The 19,329-nt window shown below is 35.7% G+C and overlaps 2 protein-coding genes across 2 annotated transcripts; one reads left to right on the top strand and one right to left on the bottom strand.

The window, feature by feature from the left end:
- Positions 1–702: 702 nt before the first annotated feature.
- On the bottom strand, positions 703–2,360 carry LOC125669782 (DNA-binding protein inhibitor ID-2-like). The gene is made up of 3 exons (XM_048904541.2): positions 1,813–2,360; positions 1,591–1,672; positions 703–1,293 (listed from the first exon to the last, which is right to left on the bottom strand). The coding sequence occupies exons 1-2, from the start codon at positions 2,134–2,136 to the stop codon at positions 1,628–1,630; spliced, it is 369 nt and encodes a 122-aa protein (XP_048760498.1). The 5' UTR covers positions 2,137–2,360; the 3' UTR covers positions 703–1,293; positions 1,591–1,627.
- Positions 2,361–12,198: 9,838 nt separating this feature from the next.
- Positions 12,199–18,017, top strand: LOC125671370 (calcyphosin-like protein). Its single transcript, XM_048907024.2, has 5 exons — positions 12,199–12,324; positions 12,897–13,084; positions 14,219–14,399; positions 15,773–15,982; positions 17,644–18,017. The coding sequence occupies exons 2-5, from the start codon at positions 12,948–12,950 to the stop codon at positions 17,743–17,745; spliced, it is 630 nt and encodes a 209-aa protein (XP_048762981.1). The 5' UTR covers positions 12,199–12,324; positions 12,897–12,947; the 3' UTR covers positions 17,746–18,017.
- Positions 18,018–19,329: the final 1,312 nt, after the last annotated feature.

The following is a 19,329-nucleotide window of genomic DNA, read 5'->3' as shown; positions in this document are numbered from 1 at the left end:
AGGCTAACAGAGTTTGCCACCTGGGAATAGCGTAGGCCATAACCAAATAAATAAACACACGTGGCGCCGTGTCTGTATGTTTCTATTAATTGATATCAACATCCATGCACTATTTTCTTTGTCATCTAGCATATTCAGCTTCTGTCGGAAAAATGAATGATATATTAGTTCTTGTTAAAGAACATTTGGTACAGAAATTAAGCTCGAGTCACACTTTATGATGATATAGATAATTGATAAACTGATGTGCATGGTACTATCTCATGCAGTTGTTTTAAGCTTTAGATTGCCTACACAAGATTTCTCCAACTTGTGTTTAGTTCATGTAAGATGTGTATTATACTTCGTCAATAAATGCTGTAAAGCCTTCAGAAATCACCTAGTTCATCTGATTGTGTCAATTCTCCCTTTTTACCACCGAGGAACAACTCTATCTGTCCTCATCTCACTACCAGGTGCTGATTGTCGTTAAAGGTGGGCGCCCCAGGTAAAAAAAAAAGAAATACGTCAATCCTGTCAAACAGATGCTCGGTGGAACCCAGGGTTACATCGTCATATGATAGCAAGATACCGGAAAAGATATACATGCTCAAGACACATCACCCCCGCTGGGGCTATTACTAATGCCCGCTAGGGGATCAAAACAACTATAATTGGTTAATATCGCCCATTGCTTCATGTCGCTATATAATAAGACGTAACATGTTTGTGGGTTGCTTTTTTTAGAAAAACGATTTTAATATGAAATATTCTAATAAAATTTCAAAAATACAACAAGGAAAAATATACACGTATATAAAATTTAAAATAATACAGAGTCGGTGGCATCATTTTGTTCGTCCATATAGAGATTTATAACAAAAAAAGTTTTGTTTAACACAAGAAAAATGTTCTTGTTCGTCGTCTTCGAGTTCATCTTCTGTCCACTTATGTACAGGACCTCTCTGATGGCTGGCCAGTAATGTCCAAACGCCACGAATTATACAGAAGAGTAGTGACAAAATAAAACGGAACGTAAAATTACACCAAAGTACTTTTCAACACTGATAAGGAGCGTCCAGTATCGAGAGTGGTCCGATCACTGTCACTACAGTACATAGCCACGCCTGTTGTGCCCGGTTCTATACCCGTATCCGCCAGTTTTTCCCCCCTCCTTTTTCGTGACACAGTTCTCCGGGTGGCTTACATATTCTTCGTGGTTGATGTTGACCAGCGCTTGATAGTTGGAGGCTTCGTGCTTTTCAAAAGCTCCGATCAATGTGGAGAATCGCAAGGAAAATTTGGGTTCCCAAGCTGTTAATAAAATCAAACAGAAAAATGTTAAAATTTCATTATAAATTCTTCATGACGTCAGTAATTATCATTTTATTTTATAAGGAACAGGTGGGCTTTATCCGATATATTATGAAATCTTTAAGCTAATACTCCCGACTGCACCTGTTGATACGGTAGACTCGACACTCGAGCTTTTACTTCTGGTGGCGCCAGTGTGTCTGAGACACAACTGTTCGAGAATTTTAACTATCTTCCCACCATATCTCATTTAACCTCATTGAATAATGAATATGTCCAGATTTAATATGTACTCACCGATATGTTCACATCCGCAAAGGGACTGGGGAATCTTTTACTTGGAATCGCAAGACTCATCCTCATCCATTGAGGCAACCATCTACATAAATAAAATTAAAAAAAATTAAGAGTTGTTTCCTTAAAAACAAAAGGCAGCAAAAATTATCATGAATTATGTTAAACACGAGACATAAACGACAAATCGATATCATTAACATTACTAAAAGAAACTGTTTGTACCTGAGTGATGGTCTGAATTGTGTTCGGTTCGGGTTTCTCCGAGAGAGGGGCTCTGTTTACACTCGGTAAAGGTCCAGTCAACACCGCTGGGTTGAAGTCGAGAGCTGTCTCCAAGTCCAAGATATAATCAATCACATGCTGCAACAATTGGGTCTTGGACAACCTTCTGTCCTGGGGGACAGAGGGTACTAATTCCTTCAGTTTGGAGAAACACGCCTGCATCTCCGCGGCACAATCATCCACCTTGTTCCTCATCACTTTCATGGAATCCTTCTTCATTCCAATATCCACTGGTCTTACACAGGGTTGAGCAATAGCTTTCATGTTTTTTCTGCTAGTGTTCGTTATAATATTGATCGACTGGTTCGGTGGAAACTCTTTGCTTGCTTAGCTTGCAAATGTGACAACGATGAATGCTTCATGTATAAATATTCGCTTGTAATAACTGAGTAGATATCGTAAGCTCCGCCTACTCCAATTTGCCATAGGCTGAATTCGACTCAAAGAGGTCATTGTACTGGAATCAACCAATCACTCACAAGCAAAGCCACGCCTACAGAAATATGTAAAGCTTGAAATATTAGATAATTTCCATTGATACATAACAATTTTTGTTTCTTTTTTCATATTGATAAAATGTATAAAAATGTCATCTCTAAATATTCCATTTTCAAAGTTTTAACGCGAAAAATACAAGCTACTTTTCAATAAAAATAATTTCGCCATCGAGGCGCCGACAGTGTGACGTCACTCATTCTTCTTTCATACTCTCTGCTATACTAGGCGCCATCCAGGCGGTCGCTAACGTTTTTGACGTGCCAATCACACACAACTTCAAAGCTGCCGCCCTGGAGTAACTGATAAATTGCATTAAAATTCGTCACCTTCGGCCCCATGATACTTCACACTCGCACACCTGCGTATTTGCATATAATCATGTACTACAGAGTATTTAGATACGATATAACTGGCGCCAGACCTCTGAAAAAGATTAACAAAAATAAATACACCGTCTAGGAGGGGTATTTAAGTTTATCGTAAATTACTTGTAAAAACAGGTATACTTTAATACAAGGAAAGTTCTTCCCACCGAACATGACAACGAGGATTCAGCCGAACAGGTGTGCTCGTCCATTATATAGACAAAGAGAGGCTTTTTATCCGGTCTTGATTCAATATGTTCCTTGTAAAATGAGTACAAAAGATTGAGATGAAACGCATTTGTTTTGTCTGAAAAAATATTTTATTTCAAAATTGTTAATTTGTGTATGAGAAAATTCAGGATATCCAGTGTCCAAAATACCACAGTGACAAATCATATCAGTTCTAAGAATCCTTTTTCACTCGAGATTTTTTTTCAATGAAAGTAAAACTTCCCGGTTTTAAATTTTAAGGAAATAAATCCAATGCCATCCTTTGTCATAACAGAAAACCCCACACATGTTTCGAACAGCGGTGGAGAATAAAATAGAAATTACTGTATAAAATCCATGGTAACGATACTGTTTTTTGTTTCTGCCAGGTAAAGACGATTTTTCAGAATAATTCCATTTGAGTCGCGTGCCAGAAGTGTGTCCGTATGATATCGGCGCGTGTCATTTGTATAAAATTTCAGCAGGGGGTGGGGCTTAAGTACAATAAGGCATTATCAAAAGGAGATCTGACGACATTTCAATGAACAGGAATGTGTTCCGGTCTCGTGTAAATCAGGTAAACAGCCAACCAGGATCAAGAATTTTATCACGTGACTTACCTTGTAGTGGGCCAGTGAGTTCATCGTAGTAAAAGTTGTAAAGTTAGCATTCATTATGACTTTGAGCTTTGTGGGTTGGTTTTTTTCTGTTTTATTTGAAGAGTGCTATTCGAAAAACTAAATATTTAATAAGTGAATTGTTGAAACAACTTCAAGAAGACTCGGTCAGAAAAATTAAAGCGAAAAATAAACTGACATATGTTTATATCATCTTTACATCGGTTGCGCAAGGTTAGTAGATATAATCCAAACGAACAAATGTTAATCTCAATCACGATGCAAGTGGTACCGATCTAATCTTTGGTTTATTTTTCCTTTAGGTAAGCCTGGTCTGCTTTTTTGTACGGGTCTTTTAGCACCAACTTACAAGAAGTGTTATTTGCTTTGACATCATCTTGTTGTATGGGCAGTAATAGGTCTTCCTGGCCAGTTCTCACGGTGATCCGCAGGCCAGTAGGTATTGACACGTCTGCATTGTGTTCGCACCTGGGTACCCCAAGCACTTGACCGTTCTCAAAGCCCTTTTTGTTAAGAATCCAATACGATTATGTCACCTTGATTCCGCACAGGTGCCCAGCGAGAGAGACAATAGAGCGTAATTCCCCGCTAGACGTTACTTCTCTAGCACTGTTTGGACGGCTGGACGCTAATTAGTGGTTATTGCAGGGGTATGGGTTGGGCGGCAGGACATAAAAATCATTTTTTAAAAACAAAACGTCGTAACGTCATAAGTTTATTAATTCATTCTTTCGAAATGAAGTAGCTCATTACCTTTAGTGCGACACCTGTTCAACCAACACATGAATGACTGATTCACTCATAATAACTGGTTACAAGAAGTAATTAGCAACGAATGTTCGTGATGGTTATGCAACCGTCACGTCAGTGTTGAAATCAAGTCACGACCTCCTTTGAGTGTGACACTAATTATCGATAATTTCTATGGATGTTAAAAATCATCATGAGTGAAAAGATTTATTTTCTGCGAGTGTTCAGCAGATGTTCAAAGTAACATCTACTCAAATTTTAAACTCACATTATAGAAATTTTATGCAATTTTTTTAATACATAAATTTTCCCAGCGTATTTGGAGTCATCGTGAGATATGAGCGAGATAGACTGGGTCCAGTGACCGTGTCACACACCGAGCAGTGGTAAGGATGCGCCAGACAGTCTGGTTATTCTCCATACGGAGTTTAAACAGACAAAAGAGTATAACATAGCTATAACAGGATAGATTTCAGTGATACATATATACATGATTTAGTGACAGAACACGTGCGCGCACACACACACACACACACACACACACACACACACACACACACACACACACAGAGAGAGAGAGAGAGAGAGAGAGTAACTACACCCGATACATTTATTAATGTGTTGGATCCACAAAGTAGACACACGATCAAATACAAAGTCATATAAAGCACCAAAATGACCAACGACACGAACAATGAGATTCAGATTTTCGTTTCGTAATGACCTGTCCCTTCTTCAGGTTTTACATAACATGGTTAAAGATGTACAACAATGCTATCAGTAAGTCTACAAAGGTAGACAAATTACATCTTTATTCCTTTGGTCTTGCTAATTAATATGTTTTCTAGTAAATTTTACAAAAATGAATTTTAGAATTGAGAGTGTATAGTGTTGTGTATGTATGGAGAGAGAGAGAGAGAGAGAGAGAGAGAGAGAGAGAGAGAGAGAGAGAGAGAAATATTCCTTTATAGTAACAACTTTAGGGTGTATGTTTAGGGAACTCCTTTATTGTCCATTTCACGTCAAACTACTTGTAATCTTACAAGACATAATGGCAGCATCTATTAATCCGCGTAATGAAATGACCATACGATGGGTAATGTTTGCTAACATCGACTGTCGATCACGGGTTTCTAAATGAAAATGATGATCTGTCACTTTTATGGTGACAGTAAACACCTGGTGTACAACTTTGTACTTCGGCCCCCTGGTAGCTGAGTTCATTCATAACTATTTAGTTACATGCATGTTCTAAATCTATTCATAGTTTTCATTGAAATGTTTTGGTTTTCATTATAAATAGTTAAATATTTTAAGAATTGTTGAACAACTTTTTAGAACTTGAATAATCATGTTTTACTTTACCTGTTGCATTAACGGATCCAAGTACAGTGTACGCAGAAACAAATTTCATTACGAAAAACAAAAAACGACAGACACAAATATCACTAAGAAGAAAAAAATCACGACATATACAAATATCATTAGAAAAAAACAACCACCACACAACAGACACAGATATCACTAGAAAAAAACAACAACAGATACAAATATCACTAGAAAAAACGACAGATACAAATATCATAAGAAAAATAAAGTGCACCGCCACGGCACATGATACGCCCGTCACATATTGTTAACAGTATAGATTGTACCCATTAAAACATTTTTTTTTATATCACCTTAATTAAATGTCACAGTGACCTTAAAGTAGGATGCGACACACCTTCTACCTAAGATGCATTAGTTGACCAATTTTGGTGATTCTAGGTCTAATAGTTTTCAAGTTATGAGCCGGACAAGTTTTTGTCATATATGGCCATATCTTCTTAATGAAAAGTCACAGTGACCTGGTTTTAATGTGCGACACACCTTCTACCCAAGATGTATCTACAGACAAAGTTTGAAGATTCTAGGCCTTGTAGTATTTAAGTTACGGGTCGGACACGAAAAAGCTAACAGACGGACGGACAGACGGACGGACATGAACGCCATACCATAATACGTCCCGTCTTAAGACGGGCGTATAAAAACCAACAACAGATATGAATATCACTAGAAAAAAAACCAGATACAAATTTCACTAGAAAACCCCCCCAGATATATATATATATATATATATCACTAGAAAAAACGACAGATACAAATATCACTAAGAAGAAAAAAATCACGACATATACAAATATCATTAGAAAAAAAAACAACAACCACACAACAGACACAGATATCACTAGAAAAAAAGAACAACAGATACAAATATCACTAGAAAAAACGACAGATACAAATAATAGAAGAAAAATAACAACAAGAGATACAAATTTCACTAGAACACCCCCCCCCCCCCCCCCCCCGATACATATATATCACTAGAAGAAAAACCAACAGATACAAATATCACTAGAAAAAACGACAGATACAAATATTATAAGAAGAAAAAACAACAACAGATATGAATATCACTAGAAAAAAACCCAGATACATATATATCACTAGAAGAAAAAACAACAGATACAAATATCACTAGAAAAATAAATACACAACAACCAAATAACAGATATAAATATCACTATAGGACAAATCGACTAATACAGATTTCATTAGAAAAAGCAAACAACAAATACACGGATCGATATCAACACATATATTTATCTGTAAGTTAAAACAACAGAAAAAATAAACAACTAATATAAATATAAAAAAACAAAACCCCAGCAGATACAAATATCAAGAAAAACACCCAGATACTTTTACCATTAGGAAAATAACCCAACAGATACAGATATTTGGAGGAAAATACTACAATAATCAACAAATGGTAATAGCCCAAATACAAATATCAGAAGGGAAATACAGTGAATACTAATATACAACAGATACAGGTATTAGAGGGAATATATAACATATACAGGTATTAGAGGGAATATACAACAGATACAGGTATTAGAAGGAATATATAACAGATGCAAAAATCAACTGGCAAATACAACATATACAGACAGTTCTAGGAATATTCCATAAACTAAATACAACACATACAGACAGTTCTAGGAATATTCCATAAACTAAATACAACATATACAGACAGTTCTAAGGAATATTCCATAAACTATCACGTGACCTGATCGAACATGCAAAGGAAACCACATTTTGAATTTTCAGCGATAAGAATTTACATCAAACTTCGATTTTTGAAGGAAACTACATTTAAAGAATAAATAGAAATAATACCATATTGATATAGCACCCTTTCCATACACTATGTACGCTCAAGGGTGCTTTACAATGCATATATACCTTACAACAGAATGTTATACACATAATACATAGAAAATAAATAAAACATCAAAAAACAATGATATAAAAGGCGTTATCACATGTAAACAGTCCGTAGCTGTACCTATCCTGATTGTACATATAAACCATGGAGGAGAAAAAAACCAACCAAAAACAAAAACAACAACATGAAAACACAAGATACTGAGAGTCGTCAATATAGGAAAGATTATCTGGTTTTTCAATGATTATGCAATTAAGGTTTTTAATCGCTATCTGAAGATTTTACCAGGTATCCGTATCACATTGTCATAGTTTATGAGAAATGTTGATGTGAAAGAAAGGTAGTACATATGACATTCTAATATCCCTTTTGATGCATTACAAAACTTGAGAGGGAAAAAAATGAATATTTTCGTTTTGAATAGAAATGATGATTGGGTTATTCTTTAATACGACTAATTACAGGACTTGGTGTTTACACTGATTTTCTGTGACAGTGGTTACAATAACAACACAAAATATTTCAGATTGAACCAGTATAGAATACTTTTCTCAGATAAATCAGAAGAATGCCTGCAAAACTTATTAAAATTTCACCTCTACGATTCTGCCTTTTCGAATGTTTTATAATGATCATAAACATAATGATGATAATGAATGTGTGATATTCATGTAAATGTATAATGTATATATGCAATAAAAATCGACTCTATCTAAGTGCCTTCCATTGATCGAAAACTTGTAGCATTTCCAATTTAATCCAAGATTTTGGATTCATTTCTTCATTTTCTTATCAAACCTCAGCTAAATACAACCTTGGCTATATGTTTAAAACCGTAGAATCATAATAAGGTGATCTCCTTTCTCGAATGTCAGTTTTTGAAAGTGTATTATGCAGTCACAGTCGTGGAAACAGCAATTATGGATTAATAAGTAAATGTCAAAAAAGAAAAAAAAAATAATTATGTTCCGTCAGAAAATTAAATTTAACAGATAAGACAGATTACATTCCGTTGATATCCAGGTGCTTCTTGTTTTGTCTTTTTTTTTTTTTTTTTTTTTTACTCGGGAGTGACACGGATGTTATTTCCTTATTGACGCCTTTACTATTGAATTATATGACAGATTTTTTTTTTCCCATTTAAACAGAGCAATTACGAAGAAAAGTCAGTTTCATGAATAAGTTGTTCGTTTTGCTGATGATCCTTAGTTCCCTGACGAAACGTTCTCCTTCATTTTCCCGTTGAATAATGATCAGAATCCACGGCAGATCTTTTCACAAAGCATATAAGTTCAAACGAGAATTATACAACACTTTATTAAAACACGATGGTACCCACACATTTTAATTAATTCACCCATTTCAATAAGAAAACCTCGAAGTGGGATTTTTTAAACAAATATTAATCATGTTCATCGATTATCGCTAGCTTGATATAATTCTCGCCCAGGCGTTCTCTTACTAAGTGTATACGTATAAATTTTCTGAGCACAGGTGTGATTTGAACTCCGCCAACAGTATAGATAGCGTAGTCCGCATGCAGATGTACTGGCGCTGTGCTAGACGGCCTCAGGTGTGCCCCAGCCAAGCTGGCGACAAACGAATTATACAGCCAAATATTCACACCAGTTATAAATAGTTTAAAGTCGAAACCAAAATAAGACACGTCTGCACTGATTGAATAGAGGGAAAAAACTGGAATTATCGGTATTTGAGAAAACTTTGCTGAAGGCAAAATATTTTTCTTCTATCAATTTTTGTTCAGCAGAGAAAAAAATAAACTTTAAAGAAAAAAGTTTTCCAGATGTTTATTGATAAAATATAGATTGATATGGAAAATCTTTACATCATATTATAGTTTATTTTAAGAATTTACCCCATGCAAACTTCATTACCATAAAATATCATTAACATCAAATTTTATTAAGAAATTTGTTTGTTCAGTGAATAAATAATTTATTTAAGAAGGTGTCAAAATGATATAAAAACATGCAATACAGCTTATTAATAGCGGACTTATCCTATGTAGTGGGCTGTTGGTAACAACAGACAGATATAACATGCATGATATTGTGTGCTACATCACAATGAACGTTATTGTGAACGTTTTTATAGACCAATACATTAATTCTTGACGTGTATTATAATGTTTCATTGCTTTCGGTTGGGAAACAACAATAAATATTACAATTTTTTTTTTAGATCTGCATATGTCTAATGAAGTGGTATTCATATCCCTAAATATATTTTCGATGTTGGAAATCATCATTTGTTCTAAATTGCTTTAGGTGTAAGTATTTTTTTAATGAATGCAAAATTGTTTACTTCCCTAATTAAGAACCCATTAATTATCATACTTATCAACGACGTCTTTCTCCCTCATGAAAGTTTATTTGTTTTAGTGCCATATTAAAAAACATGTTTTTCTATTTTATTTTCACGTCATAAAATGCAAAATAATTACCGGCAATATATTACAAATAGTTTCCACAGATGTATGCTAAATATCTATAATTGATACGCATTTGAAGAGGAAAATTACAAGAAAAAAAAACTAGCAGGTGATAAAAAACATTAGGCATATTAATCAGTTGTTTAAATGTTGTTCATTTGAATCTTTGTGTGTATAGTATACACCGAGGCGATAACCCGGTGTTTACACATATTTCCCTATGTAAAAGCGCGACGCCAGTCTGTCTAGCGGGCACCTGTGTGTAAAGCTATGTATATAACCACGTGCTATGACAGACAGGAATTCCTATGCTCTCTAGACGCTTCAAGGCCTAAGATCTTCTACCGTATATAACCCGAGTAATACCACGTCTGGAGAAGAAAACTGACTGCCCAAGTCCTTACACATAGTTACAGGTCCTAAAATTTAGATTGATTAGAATTTTTATTTATTATTACAAATTGATAGTTTTTGACAGCGTTTTATTTTTCTCTCTCAATACACTGGGATTAATTTAAACTTTGTTTCATTTGAATAAGTCAACATATATATATACATATATATATATATATATATATATATATATATATATACACAATAAGTAATATGCACACAGGATTCGGAGACAAGTTGTAGCAACTTACATTAATTAATCCGTTTCCTTGAATTAACTTCGAATGGTAAATGTACATTGCCCCTGTTGCATACACTAGGATTAGGGGGGGGGGGGGGGGGAGGGGGGAGTATCGCACTAATACATACTGCACAGAATTCAGCAAAACATAGATTTACACTCCGTGGGTAATAATTATAATGAGAAAAATCAGGATATGTTATGTTGTATCTCAACAGTGTTGCACTCGTTATGTTTCATGTTTTCAACTCCGACACCGGCCATCGAAATAGTTAATGGTTGATAATGAATAAAGTTTTACACATAATTTTCGCCATTGATTAATTGTAATTGGGTGGGGGAGACTACACCCAATAACACTTCCCATGTCCCATAGATTTCAATTCTTTATTGCGAAAGACATGCACAAATCTGATAGCATTATAACAAATCGAACGGGCATGATAATTACAACAAAGCTGAAATTAAACGGTCAGTTCTTACAAAGATATCTAGCAGATGTAAGTACGGTAGTATAATGATAGTAAAAAAGGAGAATGATTTAATAGGTACCGAATTATTAGACACCCCCCTTTTTCAGACAAGATCTAAATAAATGTCTCAAATAGTTAAATTGTCAAAATTCAGAGAGAGAAAAATCATTTCTCGGTAGCATGAAAATTTGATGTTTCTTGGAATGATACACACTTATATAGGCTAATTTCAATAAGTTTACATTTGGCATTAGTAAAAACCGCTAGTTGAGGTGTGTTTTTTTCTTCCTATTATCTATAGGCCTATATTTATTTGATTTCATCAAACATGTTAACTTACAATTACATAAAGACTTGTGTCTTTTTCTACATTACTGGAGAAGAAACGTCTAATCAGACTTATAAGACTAACAAAAGATGATTACAATTACACTTATGGTGCTGTATTGATTCACTGAAATCTACAGGCACGTAAGTAACATGTTACTATGAACAATAATTGTGGGGTTGGTACTCTACTTCTAAAGCATGTATCAAAACACTCATAGATATTTACTTAGTTTCCTAGCGTAAGCAATATATTATTAGAGTTACACATCTCTATTGAATAGATAAAAGATACATTATAAATCATTAATAGATGATATTTCCCCCTTTTCCATAAATAAAATTAGTAAATCGAATGTTAGAGAAAATCAGAAGATTTTTCCCATTTAAGTACTCAGTGCCTCGGTGTGCTCTTCCTAAAACATTATCGAAATACTGAATCATAGCACAATTCATTCAAATGCCCCAAATCTTAAATTAAGAACAACCATTCATTTCATAATGAAATACACATCTGGTTAAGAAGAGAACTCTGAAGTACTTGGCATGCTATTTTGATTTTTTTCCCCTTTAAATTGCAAATGCCACAGCAATGAGTGTTGGATTAGAGAAAAAGGAAATGAAAATATTCATTTACAAGAGAAAAAAGTTAAGACATGTGTACAGGACAGTTTGGAGTGTTTGGGCTGACTTAAGTACGATCGAGGCGCCAGACAGTCGGGCCAAGCGACAAGTTTCTTACCTTCAGGTGGGAAATACACGAGCAGTATTAATAGGAACAATAGATAAAGCGATTGTGTGGAGACACCTGCGTTCAGGGATTCAAAGGTACACCCAGTGGACGGCAATATCCGAGCCTCGATTAGCTGGTCAATATTTAAAAAACTGACAAATATCCCTACTTATGTATAATCATAATTTCCAAATCTCAGCACTTACGTATACAAAGAACGAATATGTTTTCCGTAGTGTTTAAAGGGATAAATGTTTTACCAGAAGAAATACACGAAATATTTGTTTCCATGCAAACTTCAGAGCTGAATTTCTTTTTCTGCTGAATCCCCCTTCTCCATATTACATATACAAGATTAAACTAACTTAATTTTCAGGGTATATCTCTGACAGAAACCATATTAGCTGAATATTAGATTAAGAGAGAGAGTAGGGTAAAGAGTGAGGCGAGATAACTCTAACTACAAGAAATGGATTTGAAAATTTAATCAGATAACTAAACTAAAACTTACAAATTGTGTTTTTAATCAGTAGGCCAACTGTGTTTTTAAAATACTAATTGAATTATCTAAACAGATATATATCTACATAAATTTCAAAACATTATTACGGTATGCCAATAACGAAAAAAGTTTACGCGCATTGAATTTGTTTATTCATCAATACAGGTAAATGGATTTGTTTACAAACAATCGAGATTTTTCGCGGGACAAAACAAAATGGCGTGTACAGCAGAAGAAGAGGCATATCTTAAACAGAAGGCAGAGGATGGTTTTAGAGTTTCTACGTCCCCCATCCAGAAGCTTCGATACGCCTGTCTAATGCGTGGTGCTAACGGAATCAAAGGTTTGGGCAGGTATAAGCTCGTTTGAGGTCTTTTATATCCGTCAGCTATGTGCGTGAGTGAACATGATATGTGTTAAACCCGGGAAGGGGGGGGGGCATGAATTTCGAACTCCTGTGCTTGGTTTCACAGTTTTAATCTACTTTTTACACTTTAAATACCAATTTGAACCGATACGCGAGTAAAAGTTTAATTCAATTTCTCCCAGGAAGCGAAGACGAACATATTTTCGAAGGACGGGTAATACGGTTAAAGTACACGGCAGCAGAGTTTGCCTGATATTGGCAGCCCCCCCCCCCCCCCCCACCCGGGGGGGGGGGGGGGGGGGGTGGATGAGTGTCTGTTACAATAATGATTTAGACGTCAGAGAATTAACTGCAGCCTTGTGGCTCAAAGGTACAAGTTGTCGCATTGACTTCATGAAAGCTATTTTACATGAAGAGAGTATCATAATTTACTAGTGCTAGTAGTAATTACATTTGTACCCATGAGAGAGAGAGAGAGAGAGAGAGAGAGAGAGACCCATTACATGTAGCAAATATACTGGTGCATTCTTGAAGTAAAATATGGGTGAGCTAAATTAACATATGTTTGATTAAATGTGAAAAGTTTGTTGATGAAAGAAAATCTTTTTGTGGTGCTATAGAAAAAACTAGTTAAGAATTTTACTAAACTTAATGATGAACAAAAATTCTACAGATTATGTTTTGAATAGCCATCTATTCTAATTATAACTGGAAAATTTCTTTTGAACAATATGTGACACTGTATTTGCATGTAACTGTGTTATGTAATCACTTCTTTCCTTACTTGTATATGTATATGTACAGTATAAGTGAGAAAGTTTCCCAGTTTACTTTCGGAAGGTCGATGGTCTCTTCCCATGCAGGTACATTGTATCTGGGTTCTCTCTTCCACCAATAAAAACTGGGCGCCACCAAATAACTGAAAAATTGTTAAGGGTGGCGGAAAACACCAATCAATCAATCATTTTGTATATATTTTCATGCTGCCTCTTTCAAGAGGGCCCTTGATTGGAAAATAAAAATATGTTCATGTTCATATAGTGATCTTGAAAGGAAACTTTTGTTTTACCCCCCTTTTTTTTTTTTTTTTTTTTAATGTTTATCATCATTTGATTCTTAGAAGTTTTCGTATCATGGATGACGATGGAAGCAAAACGTTGGATTTTCGTGAATTCCGAGACGGTCTTTATGACTTTGGGCTTCGAGAACTGGACGACCAGACAATAGCAGAGATCTTCCAGGAGCTGGACAAAGATGGAAGCGGGAAACTGAGTTATGACGAGTTCTTGGTGGCTATTAGGGTATACTGATCACTATAAATACCATCTTCTCTGTTTCAAGTAAATGTGGCATGGAAACCACTGCGCAACACATTTGTAACAGATACATAGGAAGCTGACAACAAGACACCATTCATTGAGTACTACTCTAAGTAACTTTATTATTAGTAAGGCAGTATTAGAGTATTTTGACCTTGACCTATCGTAAAGAAATCGCATGCTTCTTCCCACCAACTATTTCCGCAGCAAGTTTGAAGTTGAAATATGTTTACCTACTGTGACCTTTATCTACGACCTTCTGACCCGAAGATCGCTTTGGATCTGTCGTGTTTGTACCAAGTATACATAAGACCTATGTCTGAAAAAGTATTATTTCCGTGGTGTTTACAACATGTGTGCACGGCAGTCTGACAAATACCAGCCCCTACTAATTAGTAGAATTAGTAGGGGCTGGCTTTAGACAGACTGGTATGTATGAGCAAGTCACACCCCCTGGAAAAAAAATAATTGCAAGCAATAATAAGGATTGTACACAATTTTTATTTTGGGAACGATGGACGAATTCTTGCTCAATGTAGTTTAAACTACTGCAGTCCTGCATCAATTCATTGATTTGAACATATTTAATTATACAAGTACACTAATATCTTTCAGTTTTTGAAAGTTTATTTGCTCCATGACGTGTATGCCGATGTGAAGAGGAACGGGGTATATCATCTCCAATACCTGTAAATAAATATGTATCTCTTATATTTACAACAACAAGAAAATAAAAAAAACTGATAAACATTTCTTATATTTGCAATTTAATTATTTTAATTGCATTTTAATAATAAACTCGCGGTACATACTTTGTCTTCGTGTATTTATATGCAGCGATTAACCTATCTCGAAAGTTGAAAGTTATGAGATATTAACCGCCAGTTTCAGTTGTTAAGGATATCAAGGGTAAAACGGAGTGAAAAATGTCCGTAACGTTCTTACAACACACAAGTTCTACTCTTAATATTCCAATTCGAACTGCAAATGTCACGATGATACGACAAATATTGTCAGGTACAGATTGTATCCCATGTACTATAGGGGGGATGATTCGTCGTGTCGCGAATCCCTGAACTAAAGTAAAAGATGTGTATCTACAATATTCAACTTGATCAGGAAATTATCCTATAATAGATATTGTACATACATGTGCATGCTTTTGGTTTTATTTTAATTTTTGTTTAAATCGTGTTTTAAAAAATATGTACACAAGTGCGCCACTTGTGTATATGTTTTTTTAAACACGATTCATTTATTGATAAATTTATTGATAATTCATCAATGGGCTTGATATTGAAACCAATACATCCACCCTACAATATCATATTTGAAATGTGTTCAAAATATTTTAGGGTCCAATTAACAAAACCCGTCAGGAGTATGTGGTGAAAGCGTTCAAGAAGTTGGATGCAACAAGGGACGGTCAGATAACGGTCGAGGACATCCGAAGATTATACGATGCAAGCCAACATCCGAAATTCCAAAGTGGCGAATGGACAGAGGACCAGTGTTTTCGACGCTTTCTGGATTCTTTCGATACACCCGGAAATCCTGACGGAGTGGTAAAGTTGCTGTGATCTCCCTCTCCCCACCCCGACATATATATATTATTTAGTGCTTTATATATATATATATATATATATATATATATATATATATATATATATATATATATCCAAATTGGTTTTTTTTTTAATCAGTGTCCGGTATAAGATATTAAAAGAAATAAAATAGATAGTACACAAAGTTAAAATTTTAACTTTGTGTACTGTTTAATCTATTTCTTTTAATATAGATGAATGAGCATTAGTTAAGTGTAAATCGTTAGTAATTTTCCTGTTCTGCATATCTAAGCTAAATTCTAATATTCAGCAGCAGTATATAAAACAAGATTTGTTCTTAAAACACAAATGCCTCCGAAAGTGCCCATACTGATGAAATAATTTACATAGTATATGTTATATTAATTAAGGAGGTACCTTACATCGTCATAATGGTTGAATTTCTTTTAAAACCTGGATGGAAATAAAAATATCAGCAATATGTCACTGTTCATTATAAAAAATAATTCGTAGCTGAGTAGTTCAGCAGGTTAGCACGCTGACTGCTGAACTGTAGCTGAGTAGTTCAGCAGGTTAGCACGCTGACTGCTGAACTGTAGCTGAGTAGTTCAGCAGGTTAGCACGCTGACTGCTGAACTGTAGCTGAGTAGTTCAGCAGGTTAGCACGCTGACTGCTGAACTGTAGCTGAGTAGTTCAGCAGGTTAGCACGCTGACTGCTGAACTGTAGCTGAGTAATTCAGTAGGTTAGCACGCTGACTGCTGAACTGTAGGTCGTGGGTTCAAGTCCAGGGGTTTTACTTTTTTTTTTTTTCGATTGCTTTCTTCTAAAACTGCATTTTTTGACTAAACAAAGTAAATTTTTAAAGTTTTCAATTTCAAAATATTGTTGCACGTATCCTCCACTTTTCATCCATATTAAATTTCTCTGGTGTAGCATTCCTCTTTAACACTGTATCACTATTTTGGACCCGCCCTAGAGTCAGAACCATGGGGTTGCGACCGGGAGGTCGTGAGTCCTAGCCCCGCTCGTGCCATTGCCTCATCAAACCTCAGACGTTAAAATAGGCAGTGATTGCTCCTTGGCCAAACACTCGGCATTTAGAACTGAGAATCACGGATCTTTCGGATATGACCTTAAAAACTGAGGTCCCGTTTCGCGGAAGGCGTTGCCAGCACGATAAAGAACCCTCACTGCTACGACCCTGAGCGCTAAGCATAGGTCTAAATTTGTGTTACTTCACCTACAGCTGGTGACGTCAATATGAATGAAAAATTCTCGACGTGACATAAAAACAATCAATCATATATATATATATAAAGTCTCTGTTTTCGAAGTAAAATATAGAAAAAACTCTAAACACTTTGTAGAAATATTTCGACCGTGTTACCGGTCTTCTTCAGTCTTCACACGACTGAAGAAGACCGGTAACACAGTCGAAATATTTCTACAAAGTGTTTAGAGGTTTTCTCTCTCTCTCTCTCTCTCTCTCTCTCTATATATATATATATATGAAGCGACAATTTGCGGAAGGAAAATAATGAACTCGGTAATACTGGTGCCTCAGTGCTCACCCATCACCCACCTGATCCTACACTGGATTTGAATGTTCAAGGTTAGTCGTAAGGTCCATCTTGATTCTATTCATCATTTTCTTTCCAGGTAACAAAGGATGAATTCATGAACTACTATTCCGGTGTTAGTGCCTCGATTGATGATGATGGTTACTTCTGCACGATGATGAAGCGCGCGTGGCGGATGTAGCTTGTAGACTGACAATCCGCTAGTTAGGCTCGCAATCTCTGTCAACTGTTTCTCATTCATAGCTGCCTCCTTGTTTTCTCCAACATATCACTAACCTATATTGCATTGCTGTCACCGAACAGTTTCATTGTTATTATACACACATGTAATCAAGCATTTCTCTGTATGTATTACCTTGACTATGTACCTTGTATGGAGAGGGCTTATATTGGCAATTCATGTTGTCCAATCCATTTATGTTTTCTACATAATAAAATATTGTTTAAATTAAATTAAGTTGTCAGTCATTAGACCTAAAAGAGCAGTCACATCTTAACGGACGGCGCACGGATAAAAAGAATTGTGACATGATGCTGCCTGTTGCTATCCGTTGATGGGATTCGTTCCCGCCGCTACTGCGATCGGTGTATGAAGCGTATAAAACGCATAAGAACTGCACGATTACTCGACACGTACCGGGCAATTAACAGACAATTTTGTAGCGGACAATTAACTGACGATTTGGACGTGCGTTAGTGTTATGCTGCTTTACTTTGATTTTTACTTAAATCTAAGTTGATATTATGTTTTGGAGAGAGATTGTGTTTGCCATGTCCATTCGTGGAATAGACACTCATTTTTATTTAATATTGTCCACAGATAAGCAAACAAGAAAAAATAAAGTTTTCACTCATCCACTTTTATCCCCCCTCCCTCTTTCTCCTTGCCCAATAAGCGGTATCCAACACAAATGTTCTGGCAAAACAGCCTTCTAAAACCCACATCCCTCAGGGGTAAAGATCTGAAGCCCAAATGGACAGAAGCACCTTGGAACCTAGTGAGGCGCCTAGTGTCACGTGCTAATATACTATTGTTCCAATAACAGCCTTTCACTTCGCAAGCAGATACTGACTGACCGGGTAGTTTGAATAAAAGTAAATTTGAATGAACACGCTATGCCATTCTTTCGGTTAGGTGATTGGTCACTAAGGCTATGCCATTCTTGCAGTGCGATTGGTCACTAAGGCTATGCCATTCTTGCAGTGTGATTGGTCACTAAGGCTATGCCATTCTTGCAGTGTGATTGGTCACTAAGAACAAAAGTAAATCCTGTTTCATTGCATTGAAATCTACGAGAAGCTTCCTCTGCGTGTTCGATCACGGTGTTGTTGGAACGATATTATCACCAAATTCTTGTAAGTGTCGCAATTCAAATAGAAAGAAAAAGTTTGGCTGCACCTTTACGTACACTATAGATTGGTAAGTCAAGAACGGAATTCTGTTCTGAGTGTAGTTAAACGGGTATCCATGATACACTCTTCCAAACATCTGCATAGATACAGTAATAAATGCTTATCTGTTGCAAAACGATAAAATCTTGTAGTAAACAGCCTCATCAACTCTGTGTCTTGGACAAAAACTGTAAGTAAAGGAGAATCAACTTTTAAATTCTTCTGGTTAACAAAATGGGCATGCAGCTTACCGATCTTGCAGTTGTAGCCATTACCACTAGGATCAGGCATAAACTTGATGTTGCAGGCCCCTTTAGGCTCACATAAAGCCAATAGAACTGAAGGAAAATTCCAATTCGGCAGCAACAGTTTG

The sequence above is a fragment of the Ostrea edulis genome, chromosome 4 (genome assembly GCF_947568905.1).
Source record: "Ostrea edulis chromosome 4, xbOstEdul1.1, whole genome shotgun sequence".
NCBI lineage: Eukaryota > Metazoa > Mollusca > Bivalvia > Ostreida > Ostreidae > Ostrea > Ostrea edulis.
The sequence above is the reverse complement of the archived record's forward strand: the minus strand, read 5'-3'. Positions and strand labels throughout refer to the sequence as shown.

Excerpts from the sequence above, each read along its gene's own strand:
- LOC125669782 (XM_048904541.2), bottom strand. The coding sequence starts at position 2,136 with ATGAAAGCTATTGCTCAACCCTGTGTAAGACCAGTGGATATTGGAATG. Across the intron at positions 1,673-1,812 it reads CAATTCAGACCATCACTCAG|ATGGTTGCCTCAATGGATGA; the intron begins GTACAAACAGTT and ends TTATTTATGTAG.
- LOC125671370 (XM_048907024.2), top strand. The coding sequence starts at position 12,948 with ATGGCGTGTACAGCAGAAGAAGAGGCATATCTTAAACAGAAGGCAGAG. Across the intron at positions 13,085-14,218 it reads GGAATCAAAGGTTTGGGCAG|AAGTTTTCGTATCATGGATG; the intron begins GTATAAGCTCGT and ends TTTGATTCTTAG. Across the intron at positions 15,983-17,643 it reads CCGGAAATCCTGACGGAGTG|GTAACAAAGGATGAATTCAT; the intron begins GTAAAGTTGCTG and ends TTTTCTTTCCAG.